This window comes from Triturus cristatus, chromosome 9 (genome assembly GCF_964204655.1).
Source record: "Triturus cristatus chromosome 9, aTriCri1.1, whole genome shotgun sequence".
Lineage (NCBI taxonomy): Eukaryota > Metazoa > Chordata > Amphibia > Caudata > Salamandridae > Triturus > Triturus cristatus.
The window spans coordinates 30031336-30058360 of NC_140592.1; the positions used below are offsets into that span (position 1 = coordinate 30031336).

The window sequence follows — 27025 nt, forward strand, 5'->3', positions numbered from 1 at the left end:
GAGCATCTTTTATAAAAAATAATTACCTTTTTACTATTTAAGGTAATTATTTATTTTAAATTATATTTTGAAACACATTTAAGTACCTATATAATCTCAGTATTAAGTAGGACACTATTTTGTAGACAATATTTTTGTACTTTACATTATGAGTATGAAAACTCTATATTTAGCATCATGCTTTTTTCCACCATATTTGTGTACCACAATATTAGGACATCAATATCATAAAACCCTTGATGAGGCATTGGATGAGGAGATTTGCGAGTATAGTTGTGTGTGGTCAGCGTGTTGGTGAATATTGAAGCTGGTATCAACGAGAATAGTCCCAACAGGCTTTATGTTGAGGCTGAAGAGGGCAGAGGACATGATGGAACCATGACAGATTCCACAGATGTTAGGAATCTCCGGGGATTTGGAGGTGCCAATGTGAACAAACTGGTCTGGTTGGATAGTTAGGAGCAGAACCAGTGAAGAATGTTGCCAGTGAACCCCATGTGAGAATTCAACATGCAGATGAAGATGGGATGATCAATGTTGAAGGTGGCTGAGAGGTGTAGCAGTACTAGGCGGCAGAGGCCATGATTATTGGTGCATAAGAGCATATTACAGGGGTGTTAAAATATATCCGTCTGTGTCCTTTAGAGTGGTCTGAAGGAAAATTGGTACTCTTGCAAGCAATGGCTACTGTAGGTGATGTAATCTTGGATTTGTGCATAAACTTCTTTCTCGATGATCTTGCTGATGAAGGATGGATGAGCGATAGGTCGATAGCTTGTGAAGTCATCAAGTCCTAGCATTTGTTGTCTTAGGACTGCCTCGAAAGCTTCTATGGAGATGCGTTGAGTGAGGGAGTTATTGACAATGGTGAGAATGGTTGAGAGGGCTTTGATAAAAGACGAGATTAAGACATCATTTTCATAGGCGGTGGCTTTGAGGAAGTTCAAGACGTCAGCGAGGTCTGGGAGAGACAGGGGCTTGAAGTATGTTCATTGTAGGATCCAGCACAAAGGGGTGAGTGTCAGAGTAGAAGCAGGATTGGTGTCGGTGATGTGTGGTGGAATCTTTTATTTTTTCACTCGAGAAGAGGTTGATGGCAATGCACTTGTCTGTGGAGTGTGGAATTAGAGGGCAGGCAAAGAGGTACGTGCAAAGTTTTTTCGTTCTGCTTCTGTCAGTAGCTTCATTGGTGTTGTTACTATTGCACTTGGCTTTGGCTAATGTAGTGCGTTGTCTACATGTTGCAGGGATGGACTTCAGTTGTGTGAAGTCCCTGGATTATTTTCTACCTACGGATGGATAGGTTGTTTCTGGCAAGGCCTTTGGATTACCAGGGTGATGAAGGGTTCAACATGAACTTGCGTGGCATAGTTGAAGTGTGGGAGATTTTCCAGAAAGGTAGTTATGAAGGCATTCAGAAGAGAGTTGACCTTGGATACAGGGGAGGCAGAGTGAGGGATGATGTTGAGCTTTAGTTTGTGATGGAGAAATCATTCAAGAATCTAAAGATTTTTTGCTCTCTTCTGGGCTGATCTCATTGTGTTGGTTGGATGATGAGCAGGTTGAAGGGGATGTTGAGGTGGTTGGCCTAGTCTAGTGGTTTGGGAGTTGTGGATTAAATAGTTTGTAATAACAAAAAAATGGGGTGAGGTTTTAACCATTGGAGACTGTGTTGGTTGACGGACAGCTGTGCATGGAGAGTGCTGATAAAGTTAAGGGGGATGTCCCTTGTGTTTTTTCATTCTTGAGTTATCTGGGAGGTGAAAGTCACTTAGTTGAGAAGGTCTGCGAAGTTAGCTATAAAGTTCATATTGTTTAACCGCTTCGACGCGCATGACGGAACGGTTCCGTCATGCACGTCGGTTGGGCTGTGCTTATGACGGAACCGTTCCGTCATGGCCCCGCCCGCGCACGGAATCTTCAGCGTGGCGCGAAAATCCGCGCCGCGCTGAAGAGGTTAATTAAGTAGGCCTGTGTTTGAGGTGGAAGATGGTTGTCTGATTTAGGGATAATTGGAAGTGGCATTATTGTTATTATTGCATTCCTATAGTGTGCAGCTACCTGCTAGGGATTTCCTAGCACTTAAACGCTTGGTCGAGTCTATACCGAGTCGCTTTGGCTTAAAAGAACCAGGTCTTCAGTTGCTTACGGAAAGTCATTTGTGAAGAAGAACCTCGCTATGCTTCTGGACATAACTTGCGGGCATATCTACAAGGCGGCGATATAAAATTATCGCCGCTTTTGCGGCCGTTTTCGGCCAAAAAGCGGCGATAATTTTATTGCTTTATCAGCAAGGTCACGCTATCGCGTGAAACCTTGTCTTAATGCCTGAATTCCTAACGCCCATTTTTGCATCTCTAATGAGATGCAAAGTGGGCGTTCCTCCCCAGGATAACGGGAGAAATGTCGCTAAGATTAGGCCTGGGCAAAATTTCCGTTCCGTTCGCGGAATTTGCGATAATTTGGCATTTCCGCGTTCCGCGGAGAGCGCGGAAATGTCAAAATTTCCGCATTCCGCAGCATTGCGATAATTTGGTTCTTGCTCGCGCTGTAAAATAATACATTCTCGCGCGCGCGCGATCGCCTTACCTGAATCCCCGCGTTCGCCGACAAGTTTTCCCGATCCGGTCGCGTTCTCCATGAGATGTTGTATTGTTTTAGCCATTTGCGCTGTCTCGCGACAGTTCACGTCCGCAGTGACGTCATGCGTCGCGCGATCACGTCTTTCTTCTCGCGATCATGCACCGCGAGACAACTGAAAACAAGATGGCCGCGCCCGCGAGCAACCACAGGGGTAAGTTAGCGACCCGCAACCATGCAGAAAATATCACGAACGGGCGGGAAAAAAACTTCCGCATCTTCGCGATATTTCCGCTTGTTTGCGGAGATTTTTAACATTTTCGCGATAATTTGCGAAAGTCGCTTTCGCAAATTCCGCCCACCCCTAGCTAAGATATCATGGCTAAGTATGTGAGGCCCTATCAACAAGCTATCGTCAAACTTTGTGGGATTATCGCTGGGTTTCCAGCGATAATCTCACGTTTGGCAGTTAGCGCTAGGATTTTTTATCGCTTTTGAGATAAGCGTTGCTAATAGCACGCTAACTCAGCGATAAAAATCCACGCTAGCCGGCGATAATTATCCTAGTACTAAGTGCGCTTAGCGATAATTATCGCCGGTTGTTGCTGATAGGCCCCTTGGTACCTGGATACACAAATGATCGGCCTCCGTCCAGAGTACTTTTCACTCTAGGTAAAACCGCTGGAGCGTGACGAACATGCCGAGTAGTAAGGTCTGGCAACATCATGAAGATATCTAGGGCCCGCCTTTGATCTTGTCTTATACAGAAAGCACGGGGTTTTAAAATGAATTCTTTTCTCCACCCTGAGTCAATCGACTTTGAGGAGAAGTTTCGAGGTTGAAGCACTTTTTGGAAGTCTATTTAACATTCTGGCTGCTGAGATCTGGACCACTGTTATCCGTCTGACAGAGGCTTTATCTGTCCCTAGATAAAGCATGTTACCATAGTCTAGTCTTGATATGATGAGGGCCTGAATTATCGTCCTTTGGCGGGAGAATGGGAATCTCCAAAGAATATTCTGCAACCATTTCAAAACAGCGAACAGTTTGCCTCCCACTTCATCACCTGAGGTCTCGTGGAAAGCTCATTGTCCAACAGACAACCAAGGTTCTTAACCTTGGCTGCTGGTTCTGGTACTGAACCCAGAATTGCTGGCCAATGTTGGGGACTGCACAGTGATGGATCCTTTCCCAACACCAGTACCTCGGTCTTATCTCCATTTAATTTGAGTGAATAGTTGTTCATCCGCCCGCGACTGCGCCCAAACATGCATTCAGTGCCTCAGTCATAACTCTGCGCAGATGACAAGGAAAAGATGATCTGTGGTTCACCTGCGTATGAAAATAAGGTGAGCCCACAGCTTTCCAGTAAGTCCACCAATGGCCGCACATAGATGTTAAATAGTGCCGGACTTAGGGATGCGCCTTGGGGAACCACTGCAGTAAGGGTGTGCCAGTTGGAGGAGGCACTAGCTGGGATCACTTAGAATGAACGCTCCTTTAAAAAGGATGTCATCCAGGTCACGGTCAGGCCAGCCACCAATCTCAACAAAAGCATCTCATGAGACACAGTATTGAACGTTGCGCTGAGATCAAGAAGAATCAGCTCAGCTGTCTCACCCCTATCAAGGAGGTATCTTAGATGTTCTGTGTCTCTTAGAAGGGCGGCTTCGGTAACGTGTCCCTTTCTCAACCCTGAATGTGGTAGAGTGTAGAGAACCCTGGGCTTCAATAAAACTGGAAACTTGGTTGTTAACATGCTTCTCCATGACCTTTGTGTTATAGGAAGCTTCAAAACTGGTCTAAAGTTGCCCCAGTTGTCGGGGTCTATAATTGATTTCTTCAAGAAAGGCTGAACCAAGGCATGTTTCCATGCCTGTAGGACCTGCCCCTCCATTTACAAGGAATTTAGGAGTTCCACCAGCAATTGAAGAATCTCTGGATCTAATGTACTGAGTTTGGACAGAGGTAGAGGATTACTTGGTGAGCCTGACCTAATTGATGACAATGTTGCCAAAAACCCGGCCAGTCCATGAAGTCCCAGGCTTTTAATTCCTGGCTTACTTGAGTCCCCTCTGCTCTCAAGATTCTCCAAAAGTTGGAGCACCCACCAGTATCATTGACGGGTACCTATCCTTTTCTCCTTTACCATAAGCGATCTGAATGTCAGACCTTTTTGACTAAAGAAAACACATGTGCCACTTCCCTGCCTCTACTCATTAATAGTTTGGCCCACCTCCAACAGCGTGCCTTGGTAAGCACTCCCAAAATGAACTTACAGGCCAATTCCTGGCAGTTTGGGTTGATGTTAAATGTTCAGGTCATCATTCTGTGTGTGTTGATGTTAAATGTTCAGTTCTTCATTCCATGATTGGGTTGAGGTTAAATGTTCAGGTCTTCATACCTGGTTTGGTTGATATTCCTCAAAGAGATGGCTTTTGGGCATTTTGTTTATTGCTTGATAGTTTACTTAAAATGATCGGATGACAATATAAAAAGAAAAACTATACAAGTGATAGAGGAGAACCGGGACAGGTTCCTTAACCCCTTCGGTGCTCATGACGGAACGGTTCCGTCATGAGCGTCGGTTGAGCTGTGCTCATGATGGAACCGTTCCGTCATGACCACGCCCGCGCAAGCAACGGTCAGCACCGCGGGGGAATCCGCCCCGCATGGAAGGGGTTAAAAAGAAATATAGAAAAAACGTGCACATGAGGTGAGCACAAGAAAATACTGGTAAGTAGAACAGAGATGAGGGACACAAAAACAACTGATAAGCGAGGAGAACTATTTTTCAATATTGTAGAGACGAGACGAAGAGACAACGATGGGGAAAAAGAGCAAGATCAAGATTAGGTAGTAATTAAAATGATGAGAAGATGAAACATATCAGAGAAGAAACATTACTGTAGCAGTTAGAAGCGGAAAAGGATGATGAGAGAAGTGACAAAATAAAAAGGAAAGAGGGTAAAAGGAGGTAAGTGCAGGAGTCATGAAATAAACAAGAGGGACCAACCACGATAGTCGACTATAAGACGGCAGCCGTGATGGAGAAGGTAATGTCATTCAAACTCTGAGGACATAGTTGGAGAAGACTTGCCTATCTCTACCTACTACTTTTGCCATTGGTACAGAAGGAAATACATTTAATACATTCTGCTTTCACTGTTCACTAGTATTCTCAAACACATCTACCATAGAGATATCTCACCAGGGTGCTGTGTTCTTCTCTTCCAGGACCAGAAGAGCCTGAGGATCCTAAAGAAGAGCCTGAACTGACCTGCCTCTCCCACCACGCCGAATACCGCCTCCCCCTCAGCATGGTCACGGATGCCGAACTATCGATTCACGATGTCCACCTCAACAGCCCAGAGTGCCAAGCTCGACAGGAGGGTCAGTGGGCCGTCATCACCATGCCGTTCGATAAGTGTGGCACCCAAGTGCTTGTAAGCATTTCTGTTATTAAATATTGTCTGCAGAATATCGGCAGCTTGAGTGGTAAAATAACAGAGTACATTAATTTAGAGGTCTTAAAAAATATCTACTTTTACACCTGTGAATGGCACCTGCCAATTCCTCAATACAAAAAATATATACTTTTGTGACAGACATCCAATTAATTTATTTAAATTGGACTTAATCTACCTCATAAATAAGCATTGGCTAAGCCAATAGGTCTTGCCTATGGTAGAGCTATTTGCTATGTCAATTTCTTTTAGTCATTGTACAGCAGGGCGGCATGTGTGAAAGCTAGCAAAAGAATGCTATGACGCTGACAGCTTCTGATTGCGAAGGGCAGTGATCTATGTTTTCAGTATGGGATTAGTCTATGTCTTTACAATTTTTTTAAATTATCATACACCTCTGAGCTGAACTTTGTCGTTTTGGCTCTGCATGAGGACAGCACAAAAAAGGCCATGCAGAGCAGCGAGCGAAGTGTAGTTTGCATCTTTGTGGCATCTTGATACTCATTGGTGTGACTTTTGGGTGTTTTTTTTCTGATGAAACGGGGGTAGGGGTGTGGGGTGGATGGGGCAAGCAACAATAGGGGAGAGACAGACTGGAAAAGCAACAATGCAGGAGGAGAGTGGGGGGCAGGGCAAGCAGGAATGCAGAAGGGGAGGGAAAGTGGGTGCAAGTAAAAAGGAAAGAATGGACTTCTGTAAGTGGTGAGTAATGGAACGACACTGACTGTAGGACTCAGGGGTGGGTAAAGATAAAGGGAGGTAAGGGTGACTTCCATGCTCATGGGTTTATAAATGTAAATGAGGTGCGGGTGACTTGAGGGCTCAGGGGTGGGCAGGGGTAAAATGAAGGTGAGGGTGCCTGGATTGGATAGTATGATACGGTCTGACCTGTCATTTTATTTATTTATTTATATCATTTATATTATATGTTTATATTATAACCGGGGTATCTCCGCGCTGTAACAGCCCTAGACAACCAAAAAGGGAAAGATCAGAACAGTGCGGTTTTTAACTGTTTTCTGAAGGATAGGTGGGTGGTTCAGACACGTGGTTGGATGGGCAGTTGGTTCCACAGTACTGGTGCCAAATAGTAAAAGGATTTGCCCCCCAAACTTGCCTGTTTTATGCAAGGTATGTGTAGAAGATCTTTGGACCCTGAGCGGAGGGTCCTGGAGGGAGTGTATCTGACCAGCTTTTTCGTCAAATACCTAGGCCCCATGTTGTTTAGGGCTTTAAAGACCATACAGCAAATCTTGAATTTAATCCTTTTGCGAATGGGTAGCCAATGCAGTTTACGGAGTTGGGGAAGTGAAGCTGTTCTGGGTGGGGCGTTGGTCACTAATCTCAATAAATTTAGGGTTGGTGAATGATTTGAGGACCTGGAATAAAGCTTTGGGAGAGCTATCTGCCTGATCAAGTAGCTTTGCAATATTTATTTTTCAAGCGATTTTAAGGCTGCTATGGTATTTGGTCTGAGCAGATTTTAATCTATCTTTGTCGTGGGAATCATGTGTGCGTCGTCACTGTCGCTCTAATTTCTTACACTGACTTTTTTCAGTCCGGAGATTAGGGGTGTACCAAAGAGTCTGAGGGCGTTTAGAGGCCGCCGGGGATCTTTTCAGGGGGTCTTTTCAGGGGGTCTCTTAGACGTTTTTCTACCGTGTCAGAGTCAGAATACTGTGGTGGAACAAAGGTGTCTTGGAAGAGAGTGGGCGTCAGTTTGTGCCACTGTCTGTAGCTCCTAATAGTTTGTGTTTTGGGGGCTTTGTGATCTGTAGGTCCCACAATACAGAATTCGATTTTAGAGTGGTCTGACCATAGGAGGGGGCAAGTTGTTCCGCAAACATTGTTGGGCGAGCTTGAAAGGACTAAATCTAGCGTGTGCCCTGCTACATGAGAAGGTTCATTATTGATTTTGGTCAACTCAAGTGCAGATAGCTGTCAAAAGAGAGGAGGCATCAGGAGCGGTAGGGTTTTCGCTATGTACATTCAGATCACCGAGAAGCAAGAATCTTTTAGATGAAATGACATAAGTGGAGATCAGATCCATAAGTAGTGTGACGGAGTCGAGGAGTGGTCCTGGGGGGGCAATATACAAGGGCTCCTTTCCAGCTAAGTTGCGCTTGTAGATCAATTCTAAACACAAGAATTTCAATTTTTTCATTGATTAATTGATCTAAAACTGTAACTTTTACAGAATCTTTGTAAATAATAGCTACCCCACCCCCCGCCTTTTGTGGTCTCTCCGGTTTATGAATGTTATAGCCATCGGGTAATGCTAGTGCAATTGCTGGATTAGAAGATGGCTTAGTCCAAGTTTCCGTCAAGAAACTGATGTGGGGAAGGGAAGAGGAAAGCATATCCCATATATTAATGGCGTACTTGGGGAGTGATCTAAAATTTGATAAAAAACAGTCCTAACTTGCCGTTATATCAGCTGTATGTGGAGGGCTTATTAGTTTGTTGGGGCAAGGTGAATCACTAATTCTTGAGTCTGATTTTTTAACGTTAATCCTGGCTTGGGTGGGTAGCATACCCTAATATCTACAGGTTCTACAAGCAAGAGGACCTTCTACTTCTGTTGGGAAGGTGTTTGCGCATGAGTTACTTTCTTGTGTATTGAGCCAGTATTGTTTGTCTCTGATTCTTAACAAGTCCTGTCTGGTATAGCTGAGGTGGGTTACTCGGCTGTTTACCTGATCCCTGTGAAAACCAGCAGGGTTTCTGGCTGCTGGCGACGTCCTGGCACGGATGGGCGCAGACGGGTTTGCCTTAGGCACGCCTTCAGCACACCAGCGGCACGCCCGCTGCGTGGGTCTGTTGCGCATCGGTCCGACCATGTGACTTTATAGTGCCTGGCAGCTGAACTGCTGACCTGGGGATCCACACATCACTTACGGGCGGTGTCAGCTCCTCCACTCAAACGGAACGATCCACGGTGGAACGGGGAGGCACCCCACATATTGACTATTGAGCAAGGCAGTAGTGCCAAAGTGAGGACAGCTTTAAAATGTGACTTTAGGTAAGATTAACAGTGATTTAAAATGTCTGATTCTTGCATTTTAAAATGAGTGATTTCTTAAGAATGAACAGCGAGCTAGTGCTAAAGCAAATATTTAAAGGATTCTAAGGAGCCCTTTCCCAGGTGCTCCTGCTGCTGCAGTACCAAGCGTACTGTTTCTCTCACCTTTTTTGGTTGCCTTACGCATGTCCGCTGCGCTTCTGTTCGACCATGTGACTTTATAGTGCCCGGCAGCTGAACTGCTGATCTGGGGATCCACACGTCCACACGTCACTTCCGGGTGGTGTCGGCTCCTTCCACTCATATGGAACGATCGGCGGTGGAACGGGGAGGCACCCCACAGTACGGTATATTAATGGTATGGTAGGTATGGTGGTACAGTATGGTATGGTATAGTAAGGTACAACCTGCCATCGCATGGTATGGTATGGTAATGGTATGGTATGGTATGGTATGGTATGGTATGGTACACCATGGCCTGTATTTGAAAACATTTTGCTGTGAGAATGGTATGTAGTGTTATAAAGATGTACAACCTTTGAACTGCTAACAGCGGGCATACACATTCTTTTAAGCAAGCGCCAACATCACCATTTGTTATAATATAAAAATACATCTGATTTCCCAAATTTGGGTAGGAAGGCAGCAATACACTGAATACGACCAAAACGAGTTGGAGCCATAAACAGACACAAAATTAGTGAATGCTGCAACATGTACCTTTATTAAAATGTAATACATTGTTTTGTTATGCGTCTCGGAAAAGACTGACTGAAGAAAAGCAGTTTACTAGAAAGAGAAGTTTTGAAAATTCGGGAAAGCAAACAATGAGCAAGGGGAGTAGTGACCACAAGCCAAAAAAGCAACAACTAAGGGAGAAAAAGCAGCAAAAAAGCAAGAGCAGCGTAGGACCGTGTAAAAAGAACATACTAGCTCACAATCCAAGTGCAAGCAGTGTGGAAGAACACTAATCTAGAAATTGACCGGTTCATGCTCCAGAGAGAAAAAAAAACATAGAGATAAAGTAAGACCAACATGCATAGACAAGTTCACCCATGGAAAGGAAGAATATAAGGCTAACAATGAAGTAATGAAAGGCTAAAACCCCTTTTTAGCATTTTTTTTTTAAACAATAGATTGCCGTGCTGTCTCAGTCGAGTCCTAACTAATAAAGGAACCAATGTGGAGAAACCCTGCAGTGCAAAAATTAGCAATATTGTGGTAAATAAAATAAATATTACCGGACTGAATTTCATACGGAATCTTAAAATAAAGTAAATAGCTCAAAATAACAAGAGGCAGAATCCGTGGTATAAGAGGTTTTCTAATGGGCTTTATTCCATTCAAAATGGCCGACTCGAGTCGCGGCCCTCAGGTTCCGTCACCACGAGGGTTCAGGAAGTGAAGTACAATAATTTATTAACAGACATGTATTTTTATAATAAGTACATTACAATGAAACGAATGTAGAAGGCGTAACATTTGATAAGAAAAGTGACAAAACAGTGACATATTCGAAACTAGGCGTAATAAGGAATAAAAGAAACATGATTGGTTAGAATTATCAGACATAGGTGGATCTATAAGATAATACTTGGCATAGATGCGCGCGCGGCAGCATGACGTGTAATTGACGTGCAACTAGGGGGTGAAGGGGACTTGACATTTAGCTCTACATGTGGAGACGAGAAGTCTGGGGTCAAGTCATCCTAATCCCAAATCATATCTAACATCCTATGTTTAAAGAACTATGTTATCCACAAGGAAGAGACTCTCGGACAGAATCTATTCTATACTGACTGTGTGCGTGTACAAGCGTCTAAGTGTCTATATGAGATGCGAGGGGCAGAAAACTTTCCATGGCAACAGGGCTATGAATCACTTGCAGGAGGACGGAAAGGCTGAGTCCTCTGCTTGTGAGCCAAAGGAAATGTTTACCTAAATCACTGGACAGGAATGCATCGGCTGGAGAGCAAAATAGATAATTCGAAGGTGAAATACAACTTCTTGGCAGACAGGCGAAAACTGGCCGAGGCAAGCACCGTTAGCTGCACAGGGAGTAGGACAAAGTTCATGGATACAGATGCGAGCTCAAGCTGAAGCTGTCAGAGACAGAGAGCAGGGAAAGGCTTTGAGGACAGAATCGGGCCTACTCGCCTGAACTGTAAAAATGAAGTAACTTAGCCATATAAAGTCGGTGGCCTTTCATACTTAGGAATCGAATATCCAGCCCATTGATGGCGGATCTGACAGAGAACATGTTGACGGTAGACACACATATGTTTGCGTCTTAGAAACTGGAACTGGAGGGAACATACATGTACTTGTAACATGCATATAGAACCGTTGGGGTCCAAGATAGGGGACATAACTGATCAGGAAAATCCACATTTCCACATTCCCTCCTTGTCCCCTTCTTGCCCTTCACGAGACATCAATCTTCATCATTCCATTGATTTGCTCATGGAGCATCATTTCTTCTTCCTTCTTCTTCCGGTATTTTGAACGGGACCTGTGATGTGGAATGCATGATGTGGCACACAGACCACAAATCGCTGGTCCACATTGTAGGCATAAACAACAACTGAAGAGCATAAGAAGGCCAATACCTAGGAAGGATAGAACTCTCCATCCCCAGGCTGATATCACACTCCAAAACCACCCGGACCACGTCCAAGTGCCTGGATTTTCGTGTATCTGGCTTACAATCTTATGAAGGCGTGTTATAGCTTTATATACAGATGGCGAATTTTCTGGTATGAATATGCAGCAGCTGGATCCGATGACCCTGCAAGCTCCGCCCCTATCGGCCAGGATGACGTCAAGGACAAGACGATTCTGGAGAACAACAATTCTCATCACTGATTGTTCCTCTGTCAGATTGCCTAGGGCGGCTATAGTCTCGTTTACTACAGCTTCAAGAGTCTTGGTGAGTCTGCGTATCAGCTTACTATTTGATATAGTACCTATATAGGGAAAGATACCTTTATTGAAATCTACATACTTGTCCCATGCTGTCTCAGTATAATCGACAACTGGGAGATCTCTTTGCTCTCTATTGTGTACTAAATGAACATCTCGATAATAATCAGGAGGAGCTAGGAAAACAGGTGGCAAAAGGAATGCTATGTAACAGGTACCATCCCAATCTAGAGGCAGACGCATATATGCCGTCTGACCACATATGAAGTAAGAATGGCGAGAAGCTCTAAATGAAGATTTACCTTGATCACTATATTCTACTGTAGTAACGCATTGGCTATGGCCCATATGTATGGAACCAACTTTTCTTACACATAATTCACCCTTTACTGGAAATACTGACATAGTGGGCAGAATTAGTTCAATTTCGGATTTGACATTCAAAATCATAAGATTAGGCGTAAAATTACCTAATTTATACACTTCATTTTCTAAATCAGTTCCTGTTCTACTGGGGTGACCCTCCTTATTAGGGTGACAGACTTTGAATAAAACTAGATTCAGATTTCCCCATATCCAATGTTGTTGATAAACTACTGTGTCTGGGTCTATGGAATTTAATAAACTAAACCATGCTCCACAGGAGCCATTGTGTGTGAATGGATGTGGAAAGAAAGGCAGAACTCCTTTGTTATTCTGATAGGGAGGAAGTCGGCCACACACCCAACAATTGGTCGCATTACTAGTCTGATGGGAATGATGTAACATACTAATGAATGTGTTATTGCGCAGCGCAAGTCTATAAGATAATTCATGTGGCGGTAGGTCACTAAAAGAATGTTCATCAGTTATATTGAAAACATGTTTAGAAACAGGATAATACATATGCAACAATATACTTGCAGTAACTATTAAAAAACTCAAGGAAGACAAAATTAATAAAGTCACAATACAGTGGTTACGCAGTAATTTACAATAAGCATGTCGTTTCATTATGATTCTGGACTCTACGTGATTCAGACCTAAGGGGTACATGTCGGGACAGATTCAACCGCTTCACCTTGGGGAGGACTTAAACAATCAAATCGTCCGACAGTTTAGATCTGGACCTGAGTTTCTGTTTATAGAGTTCGGTGCTACTGGCCTCAGCCAAAGGTAGCTTTGAGTCAATGGGGGAAGACACACGGGCAGTACTGTCTGTGTCAGGAGGAAGTCCATGAAATTTTTTGACGTGACTCGAATGAATCCACCCTTTTCGTCCCTCGATCTTCACGGCTGTTCTTGTGGTCAACAGGACCAACTTGGGTGCTTTCCACCTGGGCTCCAATTGACTTTTCCTGTCGAAGTTTCTCACAAAGACAAGATTACCCGGAACAACGTCATGGGGTTTCGCCTCAGTGTTGTCGGGAAAGGCTGCAGCTACCTGTGAACGAGAAGATTGTAGTGCAGACATCAAGGAAGCCAAGTAATCTGTCAGCATATTACAGTCGACATCAGTTATTTTACGTGGTATAGGCGTCCCCCACATATTCGGTGGTCTACCAAAGATCACCTCATACGGGGATAGCCCTGTTCTAGAGTGTGCTACCATTCTCATGTAAAAGAGTGCAACTGGTAATGCTACTATCCAGTCGACACCTTTCTCTCTACATATTTTGGACAGTCTGATTTTCAGTGTCTGGTTATGTCTTTCTACGAGACCTGCTGCCTCGGGGTGTCGGACACAGTGGAATTTCCACTGATATCCCAACAAGAGTGAGACATGTTTCATTAATTCGGATGAGAAAGGCTGACCGTTATCTGAATATACAACACGTGGTAAACCGTACCGTGGGAAGAATTCTCGAACTAGCTGTTTGGCAGTAGTCGGGGCAGTGTAATCTGATACGGGATACGCCTCTGTCCAACGGGAGAGAGCGCAGACAACTACGAGGACATATTTGAATCCTCGACAACGTTCCATCTGAATATAATCCATCTGGAGGACTTCAAAAGGATGGTCAGGAGGCTGAAATCCACCCTGCTCTACGGGAACACTCTTTCCTGGATTAAACTGACAACATATCATACAGGTACGAACTTTTTGTTTAGCTGCTGCTCGTAAATGTTTGTTGAACCAAATGTGCTGAATGCTGTCTAGCATAGCCTTCTCTCCTAAATGTGCTGGACTGTGAACTGTAGCTATAATGGCTTGAACCATGGAATCAGGGAGAAACCACACAGATTTCTCCTTCGTCATCCATCCTTGATCTGTCTGGATCCCTCCTAGTTCAGTCCACTTCTTTATTTCTTCTGCTGTGGCATGTGTCTGTATGTCAATTACATCAAGTGCGGGATCCTTAATTGTCATACACTGTGTTGGTGTCTGAACTATTGGCTTTGTCATGTCTAATGTGCGATTCTGAGCAGTCTGTTTAGCTGTTCTGTCAGCTAAATCATTGCCTTGAGAAATGGTATCAGTAACCTTCGTGTGTGCTTTACATTTCATAATCGATATAGCAGTGGGTAGATGTATTGCGTCTAACAAAGCATGAATGAGGGGTCCGTGCTGAATGTGGGCACCATGGGACGTTAGATAACCTCTCTCTCGCCACAGCACACCGAAGTCGTGTACAACTCCGAATGCATAACGTGAGTCAGTGTATACATTAACTTTCTTATTTGTGGCTTGAATACAGGCTTGCGTTAGAGCAATAAGTTCTGCTGCTTGGGCTGACAGAGTATCTATACAATGTGTCTCAATAACTTCAGTGTCTGTTGTGACTGCATACGCGGCCACTAAATCTCCTGTACTTGCTCTCATGCATGATCCGTCTACATACAACGTCAGGTCTGGATCTAACAATGGAACGTCTGTCAAGTCTTGTCTAGGTTTCGTCTTTATTTCAATGATTTCAACACAATCATGAGCTAGTGGGTCTGTTCCAATTACAGGTAATAGTGTAGCAGGATTCAATGTATTACACCGTCGGATCTCTATGTGTGGTTGAAACAATGTCAGTTCATAACCGGTAAGTCTTGCTATGGTCAAGTGTTGTGTTTGTGTTCGGTTCACAAGAACCTCTACTGCATGTGGTACTTGAACTGTCAATGGGTGTCCTAATACTATGGCATCGCTTTGTCTGATTGCTAAAGCTGTCGCTGCCACTGATTTCAGACATGCAGGCAAAGCCTGAGCTACGGGATCTAACGTACTGGAAAAATAAGCACATGGCTTGCATGATCCCGCTTGATCCTGAGTGAGTACTGACAAGGCAGTACCTTCGCGTTCTGTAACAAAGAGTGTAAAAGGTTTGCTATAACATGGTGTTGCTAAAACAGGTGCTTGACATAAAGCTTCCTTTAAGCTTTCAAAAGCTTGTGTATGTTCCTGAGTCCAAGGGAGAACAGTCGATGTGGCTGCCTCCTGTGTGGTTAACTGAATGAGTGGTTTTGCTAGAAATGCGTACTGAGGGATCCACTGCCTACAATATGAAGTGAGGCCTATGAAAGCCCGCACCTCCTTTTGTGTCTGGGGTATTGACATGTTAGCAATTAACTGGATGCGATCTGGTGTAAGCTGCCTTCCCTCCTTGGACAGCGAGTGACCAAGATAAATAACTCGCTGAACACAGAATTGCAGCTTAGAAGGGGACACCTTGTGCCCCTTGTCGGCTAGGAAATGTAAAACTGTCAGAGAAGCTTTTTCACATTCTGGCTCGCTTCTCGCGGTGATCAGCAGATCATCGACATATTGAAGCAGTGCTGTATTGACTGGCATGTGGATACTGTCAAGTTCTCGTTTCAGTGCTTGGCTGTAGATGCTGGGGCTTTCTGTAAATCCTTGAGGAGCGCGTGAGAATTTAAAGCTGCGCCCATTTAAACTGAATCCGAACAAGTATTGGCTTTCCGGATCTATTGGGACGCTGAAAAAGGCATTCTTGAGATCAATTACAGTAAAGAATGTTGCTTCGGAATCAATTGCTGTCAACAATGATGATATATCAGGGACCACAGGGAATTGTGGTACAATACACTTGTTTAGTTCACGCAAATCAATAACCAATCGGTATACTGGCGGAGCAGTAGGATCAGTTCGTTTAAGAATCGGAATTATCGGTGAATTACATACATTGGAGTCTGTTTCTACAACTACTCCCTGGGCAATTAGCTCATCAATGATTTTCAACAAAGCCACTACAGCATCATGCGGTAACTTGTATTGTCGCATTCGTGGTAGTACCACTCCTGCTTTCAATGTAACTCGATAGGGTGTAATGTTCATGCAGCCAACATCCGTAGGGCCTTGTGCCCATAGATGTACTGGTAAAGTCTGTAGTCGGGGATCCATATCTCTAGACACATAGTGACCTTTAAAATCACGCAAAAACAACCTTACTCCTTCCGGAGAACAACATATTATGGCTCCTAGTGCTTTCAGAGTTTTAATTCCTAACAGATTTTCTGGGCATGATTTAGTAAGCAATAAATCTGTAGTTCGTGTCAAAGGTCCTATCGTAAGTGGTAGAGGCTGTGATACTTCATTAACAATAGGTTTTCCTGAAAAACCAAGGGAAACATTTTGAGAGCCTGAGAGGGGTGCCCCTGGAACCTCACTACGTTTTATGGTTGTTCGACTTGCCCCTGTATCGAGTAAGAATTTTCTATCTTGACCTAATAATTCACTATGTACATAAGGTCCTTCTTGATCTACCGGAATCTCGATAAGCGGTAAGTCAACTTCCCTCTCTAGGCTGGTTCATGCGTAACGCTGATACTCAGGGTATTCATACTGTGCAGTCTGATACATTTGTTGTGTTGTGGTTTGTGTGGCAGTAGCAGGCAACGGTGGTGCAGCTGGCACAAACTGTATGGGTTGCTGTGAGGCTGGCATAGACTGTTGCTGAACTGGCACGGACTGTCCATGCTGCTTAGCTCCTTGTTCATTCTGATCTTGTCTAACTAATCGTGGTCTCTCTTTTGCAATACCTGTAGCTATATTACGTTTCAGGACTGGACAATCATGTACATAATGGCCTAGTTGTTTACAGTAATTGCAGGTTCCTTTTACAGGAACTGCAGAATCACCAGAATGTGTCACACCCTTTTTGTGACCATCTGCTGGTACTGTCTGAGAAACTAGCATTTTCATTTTTGTATCCTTCATGCGTCTATGCTCGTGTTCTTGTTCATCCCTAATTCTATTGTGATGATACTGTAACATTTGTAGCATTTGCGACGGAGTGTTACTTTGCCAGGTACTCTCGAATTTCAATATTCTATTCTTCACTGGAGGCAATGCATTTTCCACTAATTTTGTCACAAATAAATGTGGATATGAGTCACTACTTGCTTTTATACCACTATTCATACCAAAACATTTTTCAAATCGAGCATAATAATCGCTTGTGTCTTCATCTTGCTTTTGTTTACAGGCTGTGATTGCACCCCAATCTTCCTTTTTTGTAGTTAATAAACGTGGCAGTACCTGTACTAGTAAACCTGGTAATAGTTTAACTTTATCCCCGAGCCCTGAACCTGCAGCTCGGCCCCTTTCTTCCTCTGCTAATGCTGTCCAGTCTATCTTTTGGTCTCCCACTTCCCACTCTTTTTCTTTCAGTTTTTCATATATGCCAGCAGGCAAAAGCACCTTTAATATCGTCATAATATCAGGAAAGGTGTACTCTCCCATCAGTAACATGTCTTTAATTTCTCGGTGGAAACCCGCTGGGTCTTTGTCATGACTAGGTACTACTTTCTTCATTTCTAATAATTCCATTTTTGATATGGGTGTGTAAACAAATACACGGTGAAACTCATTGTCTTCGCCTTTTATTGGGTGCACTTCCCGTAAAGGATTTTGTCTATCCATGTAGTACGGTGCTCTTTCTCTGGGGGGCAGGGAGAGAGAATCTGGATTTACAAAAAGGACGTACTGCTTACGTGACACTAATATCTCTTTAATTAGCTTGTTACTAGAACCTCTCCATCTGTACGTGAGTAGTTCCGTTAATATATCAGGTAAAGGACCAGGGTCAGTATGTTGGCTCTTATATAATATGAGGAGTTGCTGAATCATATAGATTCCAGCTAAACGTTGTTCATCTGTACTGAGGTTGAGAAACGTGTGTGCTACGGTCTCATCACCGTATTTTTCAGGACTGACAATCCAGTGAACGGCTGATCTGGCTAATTCTTGCTCATCCATGGAATCGAGGAGGTGGTAACCTCTTCGTTCTCGTAGTATTTTATCTGCGGCTTGAAACAAATGTTCAGGAGACTTCAGATTTATTACAGGCGTCGGATACGTTCTGCTATTATTTGGACATACAGAGTGTATTGGATCAGAAAAACATCTAGTATTTTCACGAGATCTTCCTCTGCCTACATAGGCTATGGTCTCTGACTGTCTTGCAGAATTCCCTGATTCGGACACTTCGTCTTGCTCAAACTCGTCTGTTCCCAATCTCTCTTCATGAATACGCTCTATTTCTTTACGTATTTTTCGGCACATGGCTATTATACAATTTTGCTTATCGTGTCTCCCTTCTGATATATTCTGACTCCATCTTGTAAGAATAAGCATTGCATTCGGGTCTACCCCCGGACGATCTTGATTTCTGATTACACAGTTTATGAGGAAACGTAACAGTTCCCCCTGTATCTCTACTTTCTGGAATTCCATAGCTCTGTTAATACATCCTGGATCTCGTCCTGTTTGAACAAAATGATATATGTTATCTAGATGCGTAGTCATCCCTGGTAACCTTGCTAAATACTCTGCGGCTCGTCTGATACGTAATGATGCCAGGACCATTTCGTCCTCTTTACCAACCACTGGGTCATATCTACAATTTACAAGGAGTTCCTTAAGCGTACGTTCATTTACGAACTTAGGTGTACGTGAATGTGCTGACTCTTGAAAAACAAGTTTATTTATTCTAGGTGGTGTGAAGGTACTGCTAGCACCTCCCGTGGCCCTATCTGGGGCGTCGGGTGTGAAAGGATTCGTTGAACGTGACACAGCAACTATGGGTGTCGATACCTCTGTAGAGTCGACTGCGGAGACAGATGCGGAAACAGATGTGCTTGCCGAAGCTTGTATCGGGACTTGCTGTTGCACGGGGACAGATACCTGATCCTGACGTTGAATCCCTCCGCCAGACGGTCTATGTGGTGTGGCGTTAGCATACTCGGGAGCTGCATCGTCTAGATATGAGGAAAGAAAAACATCTTCTGCGGTTCTGGGATGCCCCTTTGGATGTACCTTAATTGGAAATAATGGGGGTGGCAAGTCTTTTGGCACCTCCGTAACAGCCTTAGGTAGTCCTTCGGCTAGAAGGGGATACATACCATTCATAAGAGCATTTCTTTGTCTATTTACTTGTTCTGATTTCACTCGGATACCTTCCTCAATTAATAGATTTTCTTGAACTTTATTTGAACTTTCTTTACTCCTCTCTTCTTGTCTACGTGCTTTTTCTGTTCGCCTATGAGATTCTTTACGCCATAACTCAACAGCGTCTTTCTGTGACTGTCTGACCTTTCTTTTCCATAACTCTTCCTCCACTTTCATGATGCACTCTGCATCCCAGGTTCCCGCTATGGGCCACCTTTGACTTTCCGGTAATCCTTTGGTATAATCTACCCATAGATCAAGAAACAATATGGCATCTAAGCCATGCTTATGGTACATGAAATGTCCTGGAGTGTCTCTAGGAGGAATAGGAACTGCTTCTTCAAGCACCCCTTTTCTGGTAGTAATCTGTCTTAACTTCGAGAAGAGCGGCATATTGACAACTGATCTGATACTTACTCTTGAACTTGCTTAATACGAGAAACACAATAATGAACAGTGAACAATGAACAATCATTCATACCACAATATGCAAGACATTTTCTGAATACTTTAAACATTAAACATTAAACATTATAACAATGATCGACAATGATGACAGTCTGCCTAACTAATCACCACGCTGAATTCTTGACAATAACTGAATACTTCGGAATACTTGATATACTGCTAAACAGTACATATACACTGCTAAACAGTGCAGACCGGATTTGTGTACCCAAATCCGTCTTGACCGGCACAACCTATGTGCGCGTCAACACGCCTCCCCGGCGATGGTACTCACCGAGTAGCTCCTTGAAACGGAAGGCCTCAGAGAATGGACAGGACTCGATAACTGCGGACATCGGACCCTCTGGACGTCGGGATTTCGGAAAACCTGGTGGGCCTCTGTATACCTCGGATCTTGCTCTCTCAGCTAGGCTCTGGTCGGGATACTTCGCACTTCTCACCGCCTCGTCTGGGTTGATCGCAGCCTCAGTCGCCCCCGCTTGACCGGAGGGAGCTTACAGGAAATCCTGCTGGTACGCGTTTATGGTCCGTCCAGCTGTGGCAGGAGACCGGGCCTGCAACGCACCGCCGGCGCGTGAGATGAGAAAGTGTCCCTGTTCGGGCGCCATTATGTGGTAAATAAAATAAATATTACCGGACTGAATTTCATACGGAATCTTAAAATAAAGTAAATAGCTCAAAATAACAAGAGGCAGAATCCGTGGTATAAGAGGTTTTCTAATGGGCTTTATTCCATTCAAAATGGCCGACTCGAGTCGCGGCCCTCAGGTTCCGTCACCACGAGGGTTCAGGAAGTGAAGTACAATAATTTATTAACAGACATGTATTTTTATAATAAGTACATTACAATGAAACGAATGTAGAAGGCGTAACATTTGATAAGAAAAGTGACAAAACAGTGACATATTCGAAACTAGGCGTAATAAGGAATAAAAGAAACATGATTGGTTAGAATTATCAGACATAGGTGGATCTATAAGATAATACTTGGCATAGATGCGCGCGCGGCAGCATGACGTGTAATTGACGTGCAACTAGGGGGTGAAGGGGACTTGACATTTAGCTCTACATGTGGAGACGAGAAGTCTGGGGTCAAGTCATCCTAATCCCAAATCATATCTAACATCCTATGTTTAAAGAACTATGTTATCCACAAGGAAGAGACTCTCGGACAGAATCTATTCTATACTGACTGTGTGCGTGTACAAGCGTCTAAGTGTCTATATGAGATGCGAGGGGCAGAAAACTTTCCATGGCAACAGGGCTATGAATCACTTGCAGGAGGACGGAAAGGCTGAGTCCTCTGCTTGTGAGCCAAAGGAAATGTTTACCTAAATCACTGGACAGGAATGCATCGGCTGGAGAGCAAAATAGATAATTCGAAGGTGAAATACAACTTCTTGGCAGACAGGCGAAAACTGGCCGAGGCAAGCACCGTTAGCTGCACAGGGAGTAGGACAAAGTTCATGGATACAGATGCGAGCTCAAGCTGAAGCTGTCAGAGACAGAGAGCAGGGAAAGGCTTTGAGGACAGAATCGGGCCTACTCGCCTGAACTGTAAAAATGAAGTAACTTAGCCATATAAAGTCGGTGGCCTTTCATACTTAGGAATCGAATATCCAGCCCATTGATGGCGGATCTGACAGAGAACATGTTGACGGTAGACACACATATGTTTGCGTCTTAGAAACTGGAACTGGAGGGAACATACATGTACTTGTAACATGCATATAGAACCGTTGGGGTCCAAGATAGGGGACATAACTGATCAGGAAAATCCACATTTCCACAATATGACCCAGTAACCCTGTACTGCAATCTCAGATAGGAGCCTATGCACTCTCTCCACAGTATGTACAAACAAGCATTTGCAATGCAATAGGTCTTACATTTGCAAGAGTTAGAGCTATTGGCGTTGTAAACTACAATGTTTTTTACCCATGTGTTTTGGTTTGAAGTTGAGTAGAGGGGACGTATAAACAAGTATTTGCAATGCAATTGGTTTTGCATTTGTGAAAGTTAGAGCTCTTGGCTTTGAAAATGACAATGGGGCATATTATCAAGAAACAGAGTTAAAATTATCGTCGCTTTAGCGGCAGAAAACTGCCGCTAAAGCGGCGATAATGGGCTTGATAATATGCCCTTGAGAATTCCCATAGAAGCCCATGTTTTGGTGACAATATGAGCTTCTATTGGAATTCTCAAGTGCATATTATCAAGACCATTATCGCCGCTTTAGCGGCAGTTTTCTGCCGCTAAAGCGGCGATAATTTTAACTCCATGCTTGATAATATGCCCCAATGTTATTAATTTTTTTGTATGCAGTGGAGTGATGATATTTACATTGCGCTGATGCTATTTGTATGTCGTCGCTCCACTGGATAACCAGAAAATGAGACATAGGTTATGAGGGAGAGGAGATAAGAGCAATATGCTGGCTGAAAAAAAAGTAACAACAAATGCAAGATTAAGTAAAGCATGTGAAATGTAAGCAGAAACAAGATAGTTACTTTAATACTATTACACTTATTATTCAAAAATATTTGATTGTTTTTGCCTGAAAAGTTAAGAACATGTCTACAGGGCCGGAAGGGACCTGTTTGATTGTCCATTGCCTATATCCTTAAAAAAGGTAAGTAGTATGGCTTAAAAAGACCATATTCCCTGGACACAGAGCCGCGGTACACATTTTATAAACTAAAATAAGGAAAACTGCTGATAAGGATCATGTTAAACGTTTTCCAATTTTATGGCTTTTAGCAAGTGAGGAGGAGCAAGGCAGAGACAAAGAGAGGGAATAAGAGGAAGAGAAAGAAAGAGAGGGGGAGGGGCAGCAGCAGAGCAGGAGAAGTGAACACTGTTGTTCACAGAAAGTAGAGAAAATAAAAGTAGCGCTTCACTGGCAAACTTTGCAAAGTGGTGCTAATGTGTTTGGTTGTGAATAAAAGTAAACCTGACTACCATGATGATATTTCATAAAGGAAGAGATGAAAGGTTACAGAAGAGGGAAAGAGTCAGAATTGCGTATGGGGGAGTGTAGAATGAGTGGGGAGCGGGAAATAGGGAGAGAAGAGCAGGAGTAAAAAGAGGGGTGAAAGCAGTGAGTGCATCGAAGGAGGAGAGACGGCTAAAAGGACATCAAGGTAGGGAGTGTGGTTGGCTACAGAAAGACAAGAGAACTGGGAGAAAGAATAGTGAAGAGAGAAGACCAGAATCGGCTTAAAAGAAAAAAAGAGCATAGACTGGTGGGAAACGAGCAAAGGTTGATTGGCACTGGTGACGGAGGCTCGTTTTGGCAGGCCGGGCATGAATCTGATAGAGTTATGCATATCCCTGGGTCTCAAGCATACTTCTGTGAACATGACTCTATTGCCCCTTATCACCCTGTCCTCTAAGGACCCGATACCCACCTGAAACTGCTCCGCTGCCCTCGGTTCAGAGTACTAAAGGCCCTGTTCCTTGCCTTACCAGTCACATCCGTAGTACACTTCCTGGCAGCAGCAGAGAACCACCCTCCTGGCCCTGCTCGGTATGGAAGAGCAAGGATCACTAAGGACAGGTGGACAACCCGCAATGAGCATGAGTATACTGCAACTAGGCGGCCGTACCCTAACGAGGCGGCCTCGATGAATTACAGAAGAGTGGAGGGTTTCAAAAACGTAAAGTGAACATGTAGGTCTGAAAAATACATCATTATATATCCTTCCAGTCACTAAGTAAAGGACGTGCCACTGCTATTTATGTTTGAAATTTTATAGAATATTCTATAAATTATTATTAGCATTCTTGTACTTAACAAAGATGACAAAATACTCCCTTTCTAATACTAACAACAACAGAATTGCAGTAGAAAGATGACAACATTTGCTCAGAGGTTCTATTTTGATAAAAGGCACACATTCCAAAATGGCCGCCGCTATCATAGTGTGCAGCTGGGCAGCTACTAGTTCCGTAATCATGGACACAAAAGACGGCAACAAGCAGATTGTCCAGTTGTTGTAAGTAGACAATAGGGCACATCACGTGGATCAGCCTGCTCCACTGTGGCCACAGGCTTCTACGGCTTAAGCGTAACCAATGGGGCAGGTGATTATATTTATGCCACCCAGCCTCAAAAGCAAAATACACAAGCATTTGCAATGCAATAGGTCTCGTATTACTGAAAGTTTGAGCTATTGGCGTTGCTAATAATAATGCAACACCAATAGCTCCAACTTTCAGTAATTGTAAATCAACTGGGGCACTCGCACTTTAGCTTTAAACATCTTAAGCTAAAGTGCGGGAGCTGCAATTGCTTCACAAGAAAAGAAATAGACAAAAACATTTTGTTTCTATTTCTTTACTTTTGAAGCAATCGCAGCACCCGCGCTTTAGCTTAAGATGTTTAAAGCTAAAGCACAGGTGCCGCAATTGCAACAAAATTAAACAAATTGAAAAGAATGGCGGCCTCATGCTTTTTTTCTAAATATTTATTTTATGCAAAAGTCATTTAAGAAAATTGTGCTCCGTGGCAGTAATTAAAACATACCGAGTAACAACACATATAAAAGGGGGTGTCCTCATGGGAGGTTAGTAGAAGAGAATAGGCGGTAGAAGGAGGGACTACTAAGCCTATTGACTAATGAAAAGCCACCACTTACAAAGGACAATGACAGGAGCCAAAAAAAAAGATGGGCGGAATGTGGGCGGAGCTTTATGCCTATATCCTGAATACAGCGTGTCTCGAAGAGACAGCGCAAGTGCTGCCTTGGCGAGACCTAAAAAACACAACAAATTAATTGGGTCTCAATGTAAGAAAAACAGTGACCCACTAGAGGTTATAAGGTCATTGATTGAATTCTACACAAGCAATTTTGAGGTTCATGGAAGGCCTAAAGACCACAGGGGTGTAACAAAGGCCCTGCAGCCCACACAGTGCGGGGAGTCCCCAGGGTTACCCATACAGAAGGGGGCCTCCTCAGCCCCTATTGATGTGAGTGTGAGGGGCCCCTTCAGCATAGCTTGCAGGGGGCCCCCTCATGTTTTACGCTACTGAAAGACCTCCGTGGCCTGCAGTGTGTTTTAGTAAGCATAACTTTGTACATTGGATAGATATAAAGATGACTCTCCTCTGTTGAGTCTTGGAAGAAAGACTTATGAAGGACACTAATCATGGTACATACATAGGTCTAAAAAGCTGGTAATGCCTTCCCTTTAAAATTCCTGCGAGATACTGATATGCTGGAAAACGCACTGCTTTCCCTACAGGAAAGTCTCAAACCTAATTCAGTGATTCGCACTCCCAGGACTGCTTCCAAGTCCTCAGACAAAGTAGTCTGTTAGGGGCTGGTGTTACAAACCAAATCCAGAACCAACCTCTTGATTGGCGGCGCCACCATTTCTTGAAGTTCAAAGGGACAAGTTATTCTTCACGTTCCAGCCATGGATAAATTGTACCATTTTATTGTCTCGCTGAAAATAGTTTGAATGGCTCTGTTCACAGCTGGTGTTTTTTTCTTCTTTAAGACTGAAGATGGTAAAACTGCGTATGTGAATACAGTCTACGGCAGCGTCCCGAATACCACAGTGCACAGGATTGAGATACCGCTGAGGTGTGAGATGGTGGATAACGAGACCTTGATCCTTCAGTTCCATCCCATGGTCACCTCCAAGGTGGCGCTTGGGCATCACAACGTCTCTATGGGTTTCTACCAGAGCAGCGCCTTCAATGACCCAATCACAGCGTTTCCTTATGAGATTGACCTTCATGGGAGGATATACGTTGAATTTAAGGTGGAGTCTGATGATGACAACCTCCAGATACATACCGAAAACTGTAACTCCTCCCCATCCTTGTCTCCAGACGAAGAATCCTACAGTCTCCTGAAGAACGGGTGAGACATCAGACAAATGCATTTGTCTGCGAATACAGCAAAGAACTGTGAAATGACAAAATCCTTCATTACTAAGTAGCTTAACTTGGATATAAATACACATAGTAATATTTTCCTACATGTAGAAGCAGATGTTGGTGTGGCTGCAGGTATCCATTCACAAAGGGACCTCCGGGTCCAAGAAGCTTCCTCTTATCTGCCAATCTCCCTGTTTCATGCTGTCACCAGCATCTTCAATCCCTACATGGAACCACTCACCAGCAACAGCACCACAGTTCACCAAAATGCCAAGGACACACAGGTCCACATGAAAGTGTCCTTTGCTCTGGACATCCAATGCCTCTGACAATGCATGCACCTCATTCAGACCCAGTATCCAGCTCATACCTGAAGCTTATCCCCTCCACAAACAGAATGAATACTATTTTTGCAGATCCAAACTTGGCTCAATGGCAAGAACATAAGTTCAAAAACCCATTTCACCTAGATTCATGCTGGACACCAGCCTTACTCTCCCAAAAGGCACATTGCGAAGAAACTAAAACAGGCTTACACCATTTCTATCTACTGAAGAAAGTTAAACCATTCCTGCCAGAAAGCAACCTAAAAACTGCTAGGTGTTCAAGTCTTCACCCGCTCACATTTAGGTAGTGGCCTTGCCCTGTTCCATATCCTCTCAGACATCACATTGTACATTTGTAATTGTAACCTATACATCACAGCATGCCTTATATAGGGCCGTAATAAATATAACCATATTACCCCCCACTCTGATGTAATTCCACTGCCTCCAATTGCCGGCCAACACCATCTTCAAATCCAGTTGTATAATCTACAAAGCTATAACAACCAGCTGTATGATCTCAGAATATCGTAACCAAAATCTCATCTTGCAGAAATATTGTGTCCTAAATATACATTACAAAGCTATCACCCATTAGTGTTAATAATTCAATATCTGCACAAAATAGGACAGTTGGAAAGTGGATTATTAATAGATGCAAATGTATATTTGCCACTGGCAATAAGGCCACTAACACAGTATCGGGCTCAGAATAGGTTTTATAAAATTATTCCTATGCTCAACCCTTGGTAGCTTGGCTGCGAGCAAGCAGGCTTAACTTCAAAGACAGGTATGTAAAGAATTTATAAAGACCAATTCAGTAAATAATTAAGACACAATGCAAAATAAAAATCCAAAACCAATTTATTAAAATAGAAAATATGTTTATCTTTAAAATTACACCAAAACGACAAACATCCAATACAGGGAACACGGAAATATGAATTTTCAAAGATTTAGCATTATCTAGCA

General features: G+C 43.5%; 1 protein-coding gene and 1 long non-coding RNA gene across 2 annotated transcripts in view; one reads left to right on the forward strand and one right to left on the reverse strand.

The window, feature by feature from the left end:
- LOC146797307 (uncharacterized) overlaps positions 1–27025 on the reverse strand; it is a 496953-nt gene that overhangs the window by 232496 nt on the left and 237432 nt on the right. The window lies entirely within an intron of this gene.
- LOC146797308 (uncharacterized) overlaps positions 1–27025 on the forward strand; it is a 189123-nt gene that overhangs the window by 82142 nt on the left and 79956 nt on the right. The window contains exons 4-5 of the mRNA XM_085624296.1: positions 5818–6026; positions 25343–25710. Coding sequence (XP_085480422.1) covers positions 5818–6026; positions 25343–25710 — 577 coding nt within the window. The remainder of the gene's footprint in view (positions 1–5817; positions 6027–25342; positions 25711–27025) is intronic.